This window comes from Pogonomyrmex barbatus, unplaced genomic scaffold, assembly GCF_055798465.1.
Source record: "Pogonomyrmex barbatus isolate J1 unplaced genomic scaffold, ASM5579846v1 scaffold1, whole genome shotgun sequence".
Classification (NCBI taxonomy): Eukaryota; Metazoa; Arthropoda; class Insecta; order Hymenoptera; family Formicidae; genus Pogonomyrmex; species Pogonomyrmex barbatus.
In genome coordinates this window covers 29,036,957-29,051,848 of record NW_028297098.1, presented here as the reverse complement: position 1 = coordinate 29,051,848, position 14,892 = coordinate 29,036,957, and the positions used below count along the sequence as shown (strand labels likewise).

Below are 14,892 nucleotides of genomic sequence, written 5' to 3'. Positions count from 1 at the left end.
TGCAGATGATATTTATTTAAAGATATCTAACACTAAATAAAATCGATACAATTAACCATCGAAATAGTCGAGGATTTAGCACTACAATGACAATCTTATCATATACACACACACATATATATATATATATATATATATATATATATACGTGTATACGTGTGTATGCATACAATATATATATATGAACATATTTCTTACAAACCATCTAATATCATTAATAACATTATTTATAAAAATGGCAACTTATATTTTTCGTTTGTTTGTGTGTGTGTGTGTGTGTGTGTGTGTGGCGCGTGCGTGCGCGCGCGCATGTGTATATGTGTGTAAAATATTTTGACGTTTATATATAGCAATTTATATATATATATATATATATATATATATATATATATATATACATATATATATATATATATATAAAATATAAATTTCTTGATTATTTGATTTTACACAATATTTTGCCATAAAATAAATAATTTTGAATTGAATAAAATCAACTTTTATGATAAAAGATCATATTATTATTCCTCTTTTATATTATTTAATTTAAATAGATGAAATAGATTAAATAGATAAAAAGAAAATAAAAGCAAAAAGAATACAAAATTATTTTGATTATCCATCATCATTAATCACACATACAGAGTGTGTGCATACAAATTTTAATTACAATATTTAAAAATCCATATTCTTGTGAATATATTAAGCTACATTAAAGAAATTAATATTGATTATAGAATTGAATAATTGTAATAATGTACAACATAATGAATTGGATAATTAAAAATTTTGCAAAAAATTTACATCATTGAACAAGTATGCTTTCAGATCTGAGTATGACCTGAATAAATTGCAATACAATATAATTGCGTCTATATAATAGTGTCCTCTTGTCAAATTGTATTAATCAATAATGGCACATTATATCTATATATACGTATACTAATAATTTTTAAGTCTTTTTATACAATTGTTACAAAGTAATTCATTTAATTGTTACAAAATATTCATTTAAAAGTCGGAAATAGATTTGATATACTTCTTATTAGAACATCTACCCAGATGAAGTAACATATGGTTCTTCAAGTTTGTTGGCTTGCTGAAACCACGACTGCAAATGTGACATCTGAATGGCCACAATCCATTATGAACATACATATGACTTTTCAAGTCACCCGGTGTCGGAAATGATTTTGAACATTGAGGACATTTATGTGGTTTTTCCTGCAAAAACATAACAAATATTTTGCAGCGGCATAAATAATTTGCATAGACAATGAAAATCTAATCGAATCCATTATTTAAGAATTATTCCATTATTTAATACAAAATATTTTCGGAACGAGATTTTATGTACAAAAACAATGAACACAGAAGTGTTCAGTGTTAAATGGTGTGTGTGTGTGTGTGTGTGTGTGTGTGTGTGTGTATGTGTGTGTGTGTGTGTGTGTGTGTGTGTTTACAATTTATATAGTTTCATTTATTCATTTATTCATTAGTCTTTAGTTTCTTTTTAATTAATGATACCACTCTTTATTTATTCAAAGCAATTAAATTAAATATTTGTATTATAAATTTTATCATATTAATATAATATTAATTCTCTTTCTCTCTCTCTCTCTCTCTCTCTCTCTCTCTCACTAAATTCATTCCCAATTAAAAACATTTTACAAAACGAAAAGTTTTCCTCTTTTTGTTTACCATTTGTTTATCATTTATATTTTTTATTTAATCACATATCTATAGAATAAAAATCAAAACAATATTTTAATTTTAAATATGCTACCAGAATAATGGAAAGAATTATAAGGAAACTTTAAGAAAAACAATTTGTTTTCAATGAACTTACAAACATTTGATTATATCATTGTTTAATATATTATAAATGAATATGTAACAAATATGTATAAAATATTCACCTTGATATGGGTCATTCGATGGTAATACAGATTTGACGAGGCTGTGAACTTCTTTCCACAAACAAGACACTGATGGGGTTTCTCACCACTATGTATACGTTTATGTGTGTTCAACGAGCTCGAGGTCGAGAAACCTTTATTGCACACCATGCAGACGTGTGGTTTCTCCCCTTTAATTTAATATCATTTCAGAATTACCGCGATAGTTCTTTGTATTATATAATTTTTTTTATTGATTGATATACAGACAATATAGCACAATAATTGTTTTTTCTAAACACATGTAATTCATCTCGATTATTGAGAAAAAAATAATTTCGCAAATTACCAAATCGCGCAAATTATGAAAATACATATTATAGCTTTGTATTTATATTAGAAGATTCAAAATCTCGAACACAAGAAAAATTGACTAATCGCATTAATCAATTTACCGAAATTGCCAATACAATTGATCAATTTTTTTTCTACTCAAGGTCTCGGATCAATTGTATGGAACAAAATGCGTGTTTATAAAAGAATACATTTTTCTTATAAAAAAAAAAAGTAACTCGATCAATTTGTGTGTTCTGAGATATGTTGCAGTTTTTATGATTTTAAATGTGTTTATACAGGATGTCTCAGAACTGGCGTACCGCCAGTTACCAACGTTATTCTCTGTGAAATTCTAAGATGAAAAGCTCTTTGCGATCCGATGAGTAGAATTTGAATTGTAAGTTGTATTGAAGTTAACGAGCGTACGGACGTGGAATTCGCGCGGTCAGGCACGACGCGAGGCACTTCAGACACTTGCATCGTGTCAAAATACATCGTTTCTCATGACTCTGCTTTAATGTATTTAATTTAATTAATTAGTCAAGACTTGTTTAAAATACAAACAATACATCAATTTATTTTGATAGTTTAAATATTGTTTGAAACATTTGTTCAAATTGTTTAAAAACAATAAAAATTGTTTGTAAAGTGTTAATATTTAACGAATAAAATGGTTTTTAGAAATGTCAAAAGTTTTAATTTTTTTTTAGGTTCGCATATATTTTAAATAAAAAAAGACTATGAATAAATCGTAAATACAAATAAACTGCATAGACAAGGAAATTATAAGTTCTAGAAGTTATTTCATACCTGTATGCGTTCTCATATGTCGTTTCAGAAGAGATGGGCGATCAAAGGATTTACCACAGACTTCACAAGGCAATAAAACTCTTTCCCCTTTTTTAATCGTAGTCAAGATATTGCACTCGAGATGATCACCAACCAACGATAACGTTGATGAAGATTCTTCGGATGTCGACTCGTACTCATCCACTTCGTAATAAGAATGTGATATTGGTGGCAGGGAATGATGAGCAAGTAGCGTCATTGATAAATCTAGCGGAGATTCTAAATAAATAATTTAGATTTCTAAATAAATAAAGTAAAAATATCATATTACTTTTGTTTTCAATTGATTTGAAAACTTTAAAAATTGGATAAATACACAAAAAAAGAAAGTAATAAAATGTAAAATAAAATATTAAATTTATTTGATAATTCATATTGTAATTGTTTTGTTATTTAGAATATTTTAATTTTAAAAAATTACGATATTCTAATTTAATATAATTTCAACATTACTTTTAACTGAGTTTTTGTTCATGTAACTTTTAACGTAAGTATTTTATCGTAAGTATTAACGTAAGTATTTTATCGTAAGTATTAACGTAAGTATTTTAATGTATAGACGGTAATGTATAATTTTAATAATATTAACACGACATAATTTAATAGTTCTTTATAATTATATTTTTCCAATAAGATAAGATTCCAAATAAGATGAGATAATTTTATAAACCATTAACTTAATTAAAAGATAATATTAACTTACTCAGCTTCAGATTATAGTATTGAAATATAATATTTTTTGTGAATATTGAAATGAGAAAATGTAAATTAAGATTATAACAAATGCTAACAATAAATCATTTATAATTTATAATTTATTAGAGAAAAGCACTTCCACAATTTACTGACACACGTTTTGTAAAATGTTTTTAATTGGGAATGAATTTAGTGAAAGAAGAGAGAGAGAGAGAGAGAGAAAGAATTAATATTATATTAATAATATGATAAAATAATAATATGATAAAACTTATAATACAGATATTTAATTTAATTGCTTTGAATAAAATAAAGAGTGGTCATTAATGAATTAAAAAGAAATAAAGGCTAATGAATAAATGAAACTATATAATTTATTAATAAAACTTCTTGATATGTATGCATATTAATGTATCTTTGCACAAATAAATTTTACTTGTATAAATATACTTGTATAAATATATGTTTATTTGTATGCATATTAATCTCAGATAAAAATAAATAATGTATAGACGGTAATGTATAATTTTAATAATACGACATAATTTAACAGTTCTTTATAACTATATTTTTCCAATAAGATAAGATTCCAAATAAGATGAGATAACTGTGACAGCTTTTTAATTTTCAGATTATAAGCTTCATTAAATGTGACAAAAAATATAAGATGTTTACATAGATACAAGTTTGTTTGCTTTTACGTTCATTTTTACACATACAAATGCATGCATATGCGCACGCACGCACGCACGTACACGCACAACAGCATGTATACATATGCGCACAACAGAGAGAGAAGAAACCTGCACACATATGCATGACATATGAAGTACAAGAATCATTTTCAAATATTCATGCAATATTACAACTTTTTAAGTCATTCGCGTACATTGAAAACAAATTTTTGCAATAATGTTGTCAATTACTAATATCTATAAAAGTGTTTACACTCACCGTCTAATATAGAATCAATCATACATCTATAGATTGCCGATCTGGAACATACATCGTGCGAAATAATAACGAAATCCTGTTGCGATATTGGCAAGAACCAAGCCACCAATTCTGTATCCGGTTGAACATCTTTTATTACTTCAAATATAGGTTCACCTAAAAAACAATAACAAAAGAATAACAAATAAATCAAAAACATAAAATAAAATAACAAATAGAAAGAAAATAATAACATTAATATATTGCCACTGCACTATAACAAATTTCAAATTATGCTTACATGTAACTTTTAAACAATCAATGTAACAAACCCAGTAATAAATTTTAAAGAACAGAAAGAGAACTCGATGGACTAGAGCTTAGATGTTTAATAATTCTTTTTTCATTAAATTTATTTTTTAAATTATTAATTTATTATTTGCAATATATGAGAGTTATATTATTTAGAATATATAAGTTATTTTTGTTTTAATTGTATTCTTAGGTTACTTTTAACATACCTTTTACTTTTGTACCAATCAGATTAACTTGTTCATCATATGATTGAACGATATGAAGAAACCTTATCCAATTACACTGACGCTTGTTAAGGTTGTAGTTCGAGAAAAAAACTTCATCGTAGCAGCCATACTCACGCCTAATCTAAAAACACGTACAGGTGTTTACGTTGAATTTTTTTTTTTTAATAATGCATGATATGTATTTTGTGTGTGTGTGTGTGTGTGTGTGTGTGTGTGTGTGTGTGTGTGTGTGTGAGAGATACACATATATATATATTATTTATATCTGAGATATAGTTTTATATATATATATATATATATATATAAACATTTATATATGTAATATATAATATTTACACATGTATGTGCATACACATACACACACGCACGCACGCGCGCGCACGCAATATGCGCACGCGCGCGCGCGCGAATTTTATATATAATAAAATTGGGATTATTTTGCAGATTCCATTGCAAATTATAAGGCTTAAAAACTAAACTCTGATATAAAAGATGGATGTATATTAAAATACGAATTATATTATTATACTATTATTTCTCAAATATAAATTTCCCTTTAACTTTGACTTTGTGTTTTAATATCTTCATTTATAGGATATGTAGAGAAAAACTAATAAAATTTTTTTTACAAAAGGTTTGATATTAAGCATTTGCGTCAATTTATAATTAATAAAATTTAATATAGTTATTGTGTGTGGTATCAAATTTCTTAAGATTACATAAGATTTTTTTTCTGCAACATTCGACGCGTGTTAATGTGTTTTTTATTTCTTTTTGTAAAAAGGTAAAGTTTTATATACGTTTTTTTAAAATTTTTTCAATAAAAATAATTTTATTTTGTGTAAAGAGTGTTTATCGTATTAAATAACAGTTTTTTATGTATATTGCGCGTACATTTAGAGCCTCTTTTACCTTTTTTAAAAAGATATACATATGAATATATATAAATATACTGAAAATGTAAGTATTTCTTATTATACTGTAAAATACTTGAATTATTTTATAAAATATTAAATGAAAAACACTTTTTAACACTACATAAACTACATAAAATATAAAATATTTGTGAAAAATATACAGCGTTCGTACTTACATCATTATCGTCGAGGAGAGAATAAAGATCTATCTTGTCGAATCTAATTGATCCTTGAAATGGATAAATAAGCGTTCCCGATGGGATGAATACATTCGACCATACCGAAATCCTTATATCCAACGTACTCGAATCATTTTTGAAGTGTCTCTTACAAGATGACTGATCGTTGGTAAGAACCAAGGAGAATTCTTTAGGTATCAAGACGCAAGTTTCCATAACAGAGACTCGCGTGAGAAGTATTTTAGGATTTTATCACACTATAATAATACTTCCACCTTACAAATAATTATTTTGAATACATTTGATAATTAATATGGCTATTGAAAGATATTTACAGAATAAAATTCCGATACATTTACTACATTCCTGTGAGACACAAGATTTTCAAATAAAATATCGCGTGTCAAAGAAAAAGTTCATTTCTGACAAGTTTCAACGCAGAATTATACTATTCTTTAAACATAATCAGTTTAATTTCAAGAATGTATTATGTGTCGCAATGATGATTTGTTAATTTTACATTAATTTATTTTGCGTATTGAGAGTGAAATAACACATATATATGTAACGAGAATGCGAACGAACAGAGAATTATTCGTCGCGCAAGGTACAAGGCCCTCAGCCTACTGGACGGGATTAACCGACTGATCTTGACCTTGCGACGGGTTACCAGCATTTGCTACCGAATGGTTAGCCCTTCCCCCTCTTAAAACTACCTTTTCCCACTCGCCACACCGAGATCTTGCCGCGGTCTTTTTCATCGGCGTAGTCAAGAAATAGCCTTAGGGATATTCAACTGGTCTCGACTGGATTTCTCCACACTCTTCATCAATTTGGTGTCACGCGATTGAGTCACTGTTAACAATATCTTCGAATGAATGAAATACGAGAAATTTATAATATTCGCGTAATCATAAAATTAAAAGATAAATACGATATAAAAGTCATTAATATCTTCATAATACCTATGATCCTTTGTTTAATAAATAATAAATACATTTATAGACATCAGTACGTAATCATGAAAGAAAATATAATTTATTCAGCAAGTAGACGTATTTATTCAGAAAAATAGACTCTACGCCAGTGCAATATCTACCCCACCATGTATACTTGGCATGAGGGCAACTCGAGTGTAGAGCGAGTGCCGGTCTGTTCAGCAGGCATAAGGAAGCCGGTCGGTAATCCTCTTCGTCTTCTTCGTCCTCTTCGTCGTTGTCGTCATCGTTGTCTTCCTCTTCTTCTTCTTTCTTCCACCATCCGCTTCAAAGAACCCACGTGGGCGCCAGTGCACCTGTCGCTCTCTGCTTTCTCTCTCTATCCTTCTCATAGTTATACCTTCTCACTATTTTTCTCTCTTTCTCTCTTCTTTTCTTTCCATCTTCTTAAGACATCTGTTCTTGTCTTTTCTACTGTTTCCAGCAAATAGCCTCCATCATCCTTTTTCTCTGTTTTCGTTGTATTTCCCTCAGGCCTGTCCTACCGATCTGCTGGCAACTACTCATTCTCCACGAATCACTTCTCCTTGTAAAGCAAATCTTTTCCGCCCTGGAGGCACAGAGTGAACCCTCGTATTCTCTTTCTCTTTCACAAGATTCTTTTTTCTTTCATTCATCCTTCCTTCATCCGACTTGATTCACATATATCTATATTTTGTTCATATATTTTGAACTATGAATAATTCGAACTGCCGGAAAATTATCGTTTAATATTAAATATTTTAAAATTTTAAATTGTATGAAATTTCAAATTGTAAAATAATTGCATTTCGTGTCAGACATCTAATTTTCATACTTAATAAATGAAATCTTACTTATTTATCAGTATCATTGTCAATAAATAAATTCCTTTCTGATATTTTATCATGGATTGATTTAATTTTATTATTCCAATCTACTACTTTGGAAACAATTGATAAAATAATGAATTGTTTGTTAAATTTATTAACGATGTTATATAATATTAATAGTATATAATGCTAATTAAAAGACGTTTAGAAGTCCGGTAATTATTTGTTAGATTCAATTTTGCTAAAAGAAAAATTGCTTCTTTCAGCATAGAGAATCACATTATATAGTATAGTCTGTATGGAGGAATTTTAGGATATTACACACACACACACACACACACACACACACACACACACACACACACACACACACACACACACACACACATGCATACACGTACACAAAACAGTATAAGTAAAAACATACGTGTTATTTTCATCTCTGTTACAGGTACTTTTCAGTTTTACAACATCTGCCACTTATTAAATAGGATAAGGAAAAATTTTATTGATTTCCTTAATAATAAAATATTAAAATTGTAAAAGCAACTATTTGACCAAATATGGAAACGAAATAAAGAAGTACTTAGAATTCTAATTTATATTCTACTAATATCTAACAATAACTAAATTATTGCATAATTAAGCATTACCTGAAATAAAGTATCAAACCTATTATTATGCAGCATATCAGAAACAGAATTATAATTATAACCAAAATTGTATAAGCAACAAATTTCTCGCTTGGCATCCATCCAAAAATTGGTTGTGTTAGCTTATCTTCCATTAAATGAGTACGCCAATTTGGAGGCCCAAGAACTTGTCCAAATGAAAATACAAATAATATCTCATGTTAAAGTACAATGGATTCTATAATAATAATAATTTAAAGAAATATCATTTATTTTCAGAAAAATGTTCTTATTTCTGCAAAGAATATGTTATATCATTTCTCTAGCAAAAGAACATATTCTTTTATATTCTGAAATTGAATTAATAAAAATTTTATTAATCAAATCAATTATTCTTTCTAGAATTAATGTGTTACATAATGGTTTACATAAATCTTTTCTTTCACATATTGCCACATAGTCTCCAAAATAATGTATAAAAATCAAAAAAATTTGTTGGAATTATAAATATTATTTTTCCTTTGAATATTTAAATTAACTTTTAGAAGACACGAAAGCAAAGGATTTCAATAAGGAATCTTGAAAGTTTAAAGATTACAAAGATATTGTCATTTAAATTTTATTTTTTAATTTGATCAACTAGAATTAAATTAAGTATGACAATTTCATAACATAATTTTTTTTAATGAATTAAAACTAAATGATATGTATATCTTTCTATCCATTCAAAACCCTTCCTTTTCTAACAGTGATAATTATTGATAATTATGAAAATAATGAGCTTTAAAATATTATTACATCACAAAATGGATTTATATATTGCCAATTAAGTTTTCATCACAAAGAATTAAAGAATAACAATATAAAGTAAATGATAAAATTTTATTTAAATAAAAAAAATTTTATAAAAATAATACTTGGTGCTACTTGACCGAATTGTTATAAATAGAGACAAAATTTTTTTTTGTTATATGTATTATTTTGTTACCTTTTACGTGGATTACATTTGTTGTCCACTTAAAATTTAGCTCAATTTGTTCCACAATACATTTCCATATACCATGATGAGATTTATTTATAAGAGGAATGTAATCGGTATTAATAGCTGTAGGCAATGTAACTCCATAATTCTTCCATATTCTATCGTTAATCATCCAATAAATTTTCAAATCAGAATATATATAACCAAGGACAGCACAGTGACATGTTACATGCATAGGTAAAGTCTCGCGAATTATAATGTTTTCTTTAATAGGAATCACTGCCAAAGTGATCACTTTAATTATCATATATGTTCCATCTATTCGATGTAAAGTAAGTGTATATACACCTGAATCATTTAAGATTGCTTTAGATATTACTGCAAAAATGAATAAATTTATATATTTTGCATATTTTCAGATAAATAATCATACTAATATACATTATACTAATATTATTACTTATATCATTATATTAATATTAAATAATCATTATACTAATATTACATTACATACTGATTTCATAATCTTTGATTTCAAATCTATCTTGTTTGTTTTGCAATACAAAAATTCCATTATGGGACCATTGTATTTCAGAATCAGGTGATTCATTTCTGATAGAATTCACAATATTAAAATCTGGAATAAGTGATACTGATCCATATTCCTCAACAGTAAGAGCAGTATGATTATATGCTATTACTTTTCTTATTAGTGTTATAATATCTACAATTGAAATATAAAGACATTATTATATTAACACACATTTTAACACACATATCATATATAGAAAAAAGCAAGTAAATAATATAAGAAATATATAAATAAACAATAAAACATGTATTATATTTTTATATGAAATAGACATGTATAAAGACTTTAAAATAAAAAAACTTCACTATATATATATATATATATATATATATATATATATATATATATATGATTTCTGTTTCTCCATATAAAACATAAATATATAATAAATATTCATTAGATAATCATTATAAAAGTTCGTAATCTTCATTAGAGCCATGTAATCTCCATTAAACATCTATGTAGACATGTCATGAAGATTGTATGCATCAATTATATATATTTTAAACAGCATTGACAAATGATTAATAAATATTAATTGGAGATTTTATAACAACGTTATTATATAATTAAATATATATAAAATATGTATATATATACAAAATCAATGATATATATATATATATATATATATATATATATATATATATATATATATACATTCTGTCAAAAATACCGAGAATTGTATGGACATTTCAAAAGTCGCGTAAAAGGTATAAAAACAAATTTTTTGCTGTAAGTTGGTACCAATGTACCTAATGTCACGTAGAATTTTGGCGCCATCTGTCAACCAGTTAGTTTACAGCTGTGGGTTTTGTTAGTATCGGTCCACAATAGGTGATTTAAGCTTTAAGATGTAAGAAATTGACCAATTATAATCGAATATGAAAAGAATACTCGACTATGATTGGTCAATTTCTTACGGTTTAAAGATTAAATACTTATTGTGGACCGGCACTTAGGCGACCCAAGTGTGCTCTACGAGAGCGTACATATCAGTACAAAATAATCTTCACAAGAAGATAAAAAAGTAACGTCAAATTCACATGCGTTTCATATTATTCTTAATTATTCTCAATGCAAATCATTTACTTTAGCTGCGAAAACTCTATAAAAAAATATTCACATTGAAGGATAAATTTATCATCATTTTTATAAAAAAAATTTGACATAAAAGTCTGGCATCAACGTATAACCCCATATAAAATAAAAAAATTTTTTTAATAAAATCAAAAATAAAAAAATTGTATTAATCAATTGAAAACTAATACTATTTGTGTTTATTAATAACATTTAATATATTAATAGCACTAAAAATATACAAAAGATTTGATATCGAAGATTACGTGCACCAACAGTGTAATTTGTACTGATCAGTAAAAAACTTAAACTTATAGGAAAAAATAACACAAAATGAATATTAAATTATTAATGAGTGGTAAATAATTGTTCGCATCAGTATACCATCCGTTATATCACCACAAAGAATCATATTACATCGGCCTGTCATACTACTGGGTCCTATACAAGGCTCGCCCCTTACATTAGGTTCCGGTGAATTACAATATCGTTTTCTGGTTCCTATGCCACCGTTGCAACTGGCACTACACATCCATGGTCCCCATTCTGACCATCCACCATCTAAGGGAGGTCCGTCTATATCTGTACATAATACATGAACTAAGATATAAAATTAACAGTACAAACATGATAATTATTTCATGTTTTATAATAAATAAATATAAAAAATATGAAAAACTGAAAAAAGAAGAGAGTAAAGTAAATATTAGTAATAAAATAATGTTATCAAACTATAAATATTATTAAATCAACAAATATTATATACATAAACATATATAAATAATATTTTACTTTGCTAGTCAATCTTTTACTTTTTTTAACTATACCTGATGGTATGCAGTTTGCGCTCCATATAGCCCATCCTCCTGAATCCACGGCGAGTGAGAAAAAGTAAAAGATGAGTGGTTGACGATGCACATAATAAAATACACTTGTCTCATTACAAAATATTTGGATTATACTTTCAGACCATCTTTTCAAGAAAATTATAAAAAACCATAAATTATTAATTTATATTCATTTATGTATTTAATAGAATACAAAAATGTTAACAATTAAATTACTTTATGGTAATATTTGTCCAGGAATTTGTAGTAAATATATATTTGGATACTTTCTGTCTATAATAAACTGTTACTTTAGGATATGTATTTTTTAAAAAATATATCCATTGACCTTGTTCGCCAAGTGTAAGCATATAAAAGCTGCAAAATACGATAGGGAAATAAAAGTCGATTGTAAAATAATTGATTGTGAATAATTTTATTTACCCTGGTGTTGCAGGCATTAAAAGTAATGGTACTAGAACGACACCTTTGGCACGTATCATCAGTGTTAACTTATTAGGTCTGATTACGGCTTCCTTGGACCATATTGATAATGGTAATATTCTGGTATAACGATTGGTCTGTGTGTACTCTATATGGCATCCTATATAATTATACAATGAAAAATAATAAGATACAGATGTTAAAAGCGATTTTAAAATACTCATTTTGAATATACTTTTAGGATATACTTGAAGCACAATCAAAAGCAACTCCAATTGCATGTCCTCTTTCACTGTTGTAATAATAATAAGTTGGCAAAAATGCTTTAGTTGGTTCAGGATGTTTCCATTCAAATAACGGATTTGATGCTCCTTCGTAATAAACGAAAACATGTCCCCGAGGTATGCGAATAACAAAGCTGCTCCATTTTCCAAGATATAATAAATGTGGCAATGTTTTCTTCTTTACTAAAATTATGTCTATAATAAATTGTTGAGAAAGAGATTAATTTATTATTATTCGGAAATTTTTCATTATATTACAATACGATTTCAAATTACCCTTTTCTTCCGATTGATAGTAGAGAAGTACTTTCTCGTTATCTAAAGCTCCAATTTTAAGAATATAACGAGAGTTTAATCCATCATCAGCAGTGAAAACAAATGTTATAGAATCTAACTGATCAGGTTCCCATGCTTTTAAAGAAAAATGTAAACCTTCTGTACGATATTCCGGCAAAACATATAAACGACGTCCAATGCCATGTCCTTTTACGAAAAATGTACATTCCTCTATGACATTAATAGAAAATAATTATAATTTTTTGTGTTGTTTTTAACAGAATTATTGATACATTTATGTAGTAGGGAACTATCCAAGACCGTGGACATGATTTGCCAGGTCCTTCTATGTCCTTAGCTCCTGCTCGATTCTGCCCGAAACCATGTGTAGGAAATTCGGAAAAATTAACTAACTCTTACCTGGCTTCTCACAGTCCCTTACATCACAAAGATCTTGTGACACCAATGGATCCATTGTATAACACCATGTGCCAGCAATATTGCGTGAAGGATTTCTACAGTAATTATTGGCCTTTCGTACACTACGTTCAGGATAAAGACTGTCATTTAAATACTCTCGATTAATGCTATGTATAGGTTTAACATCTGTAAATCCTGTTTGTGATGATAAATTCGATGATGATATTGTAAGTGATTTTGACGAAATATTGTGTTTTGTCAAGTAATGCTTCCAGCGAGATTTTGTGCGAATTGATCTTAAAATTCTAGAAGGACTTTGTATTTTTAATGATAGATTTGATCTTTGAATTTGTTCCAAATCATAGTTATTCAACCATTTTGCACACATTCGACCTGAACGTGTCGTTGATAGTGTACCTATGTAATCATTAGCAGTTCCTGCCATTCGGCATTCTGTAAAAACAAAAGAAATATATTTAAATTCAATCGTAAGTGGTAAAATTCAATCAATAGTTGTCATAATGAAACCTTTATATTCAATTCCTAATTGAGGTAATTTGTGATTGGATAAATCAATTTCCGATGTATTATGCACTGAAAAAAACATGACGATATAATACTCATTTGTTGATTATCATAGAAAACAAGCAATGTTAGCTGAAAACAATAAAATGTATGCAGTTGTTTCCAAGCAAATTGCATTGCTTGTTCTCATTTGGAGACATTTATATCTTCTGAATTTATTACATGAATACGCAATAATCAAGTTTAAAATATACAAGAACATTAAAACTGTACAATAGTTCAACATGCATATTGATAATTTATAAAACATGTTATATGAGTCCTTTAAAATATTTCATCTACATATTCTATATTCAGAGAGATTCATTTTTATCTAAAATTCTTCTTCTTTGTAATCAAAGTGCTATGTATCATTGTTACATCTATTGTTTTTATTATTTCTTTAGCAGAATTCCTTTTGTAGATTAAAACTATAATATAAAAAGAAATAATTACAATTGTAAAATATATTCATTGTTATACAATATTGTATTAATTATTTAATTAATGTTAGTTAGTTAGTTAATTGTTAATTAAATAAATATAATGCAAATGTATCAAATAATTCCCATATACTATATAACTAATATATCTATTTGTGTTGGTATCTTTTATTTTTGCTTAATAATTTATTATACTTGGTAATTATTTA

General features: G+C 27.2%; 2 protein-coding genes and 1 long non-coding RNA gene across 7 annotated transcripts; 1 reads left to right on the top strand and 2 right to left on the bottom strand.

Annotated features, from left to right (window-relative positions):
- Positions 1-263: 263 nt before the first annotated feature.
- On the bottom strand, positions 264-8,453 carry LOC105433343 (PR domain zinc finger protein 5). Of its 2 annotated transcripts, XM_089078079.1 has the most exons (7): positions 7,455-8,453; positions 6,348-7,205; positions 5,234-5,375; positions 4,734-4,889; positions 3,045-3,302; positions 1,920-2,089; positions 264-1,224 (listed from the first exon to the last, which is right to left on the bottom strand). In XM_089078079.1, exons 2-7 carry the CDS (start codon positions 6,564-6,566, stop codon positions 1,012-1,014), a joined length of 1,158 nt encoding a protein of 385 aa, XP_088934205.1. In that variant the 5' UTR covers positions 6,567-7,205; positions 7,455-8,453; the 3' UTR covers positions 264-1,011. The 2 variants fall into 2 exon arrangements, with proteins under 2 accessions (XP_088934205.1, XP_088934211.1); XM_089078085.1 differs by lacking the exon at positions 7,455-8,453 and having other exon boundaries at positions 5,234-5,370; positions 6,348-6,484.
- A 98-nt stretch (positions 8,454-8,551) lies between these two features.
- LOC105433293 (uncharacterized) lies at positions 8,552-10,499 on the bottom strand. Its single transcript, XM_089078126.1, has 3 exons — positions 10,268-10,499; positions 9,760-10,131; positions 8,552-8,958 (listed from the first exon to the last, which is right to left on the bottom strand). Exons 2-3 carry the CDS (start codon positions 10,058-10,060, stop codon positions 8,789-8,791), a joined length of 471 nt encoding a protein of 156 aa, XP_088934252.1. The 5' UTR covers positions 10,061-10,131; positions 10,268-10,499; the 3' UTR covers positions 8,552-8,788.
- A 710-nt stretch (positions 10,500-11,209) lies between these two features.
- LOC148938332 (uncharacterized) lies at positions 11,210-14,168 on the top strand. Of its 4 annotated transcripts, none has more exons than XR_016139510.1 (4): positions 11,210-11,375; positions 12,710-12,808; positions 12,938-13,097; positions 13,560-14,168. It is a non-coding gene; the product is annotated as an uncharacterized LOC148938332 (long non-coding RNA). The 4 variants fall into 4 exon arrangements; XR_016139508.1 differs by having other exon boundaries at positions 11,216-11,375; positions 13,538-14,168; XR_016139506.1 differs by lacking the exon at positions 11,210-11,375 and adding an exon at positions 11,382-11,995 and having other exon boundaries at positions 13,538-14,168.
- Positions 14,169-14,892: the final 724 nt, after the last annotated feature.

Coding starts and splice junctions, on each gene's coding strand:
- LOC105433343 (XM_089078079.1), bottom strand. CDS start 6,566: ATGGAAACTTGCGTCTTGATACCTAAAGAATTCTCCTTGGTTCTTACC. Junction 2,090..3,044: donor ACATATGAGAACGCATACAG/GTATGAAATAAC, acceptor ATTAAATTAAAG/GGGAGAAACCACACGTCTGC. Junction 1,225..1,919: donor ATCGAATGACCCATATCAAG/GTGAATATTTTA, acceptor ATGTTTTTGCAG/GAAAAACCACATAAATGTCC.
- LOC105433293 (XM_089078126.1), bottom strand. CDS start 10,060: ATGATAATTAAAGTGATCACTTTGGCAGTGATTCCTATTAAAGAAAAC. Junction 8,959..9,759: donor AAATGTAATCCACGTAAAAG/GTAACAAAATAA, acceptor CATTTGGACAAG/TTCTTGGGCCTCCAAATTGG.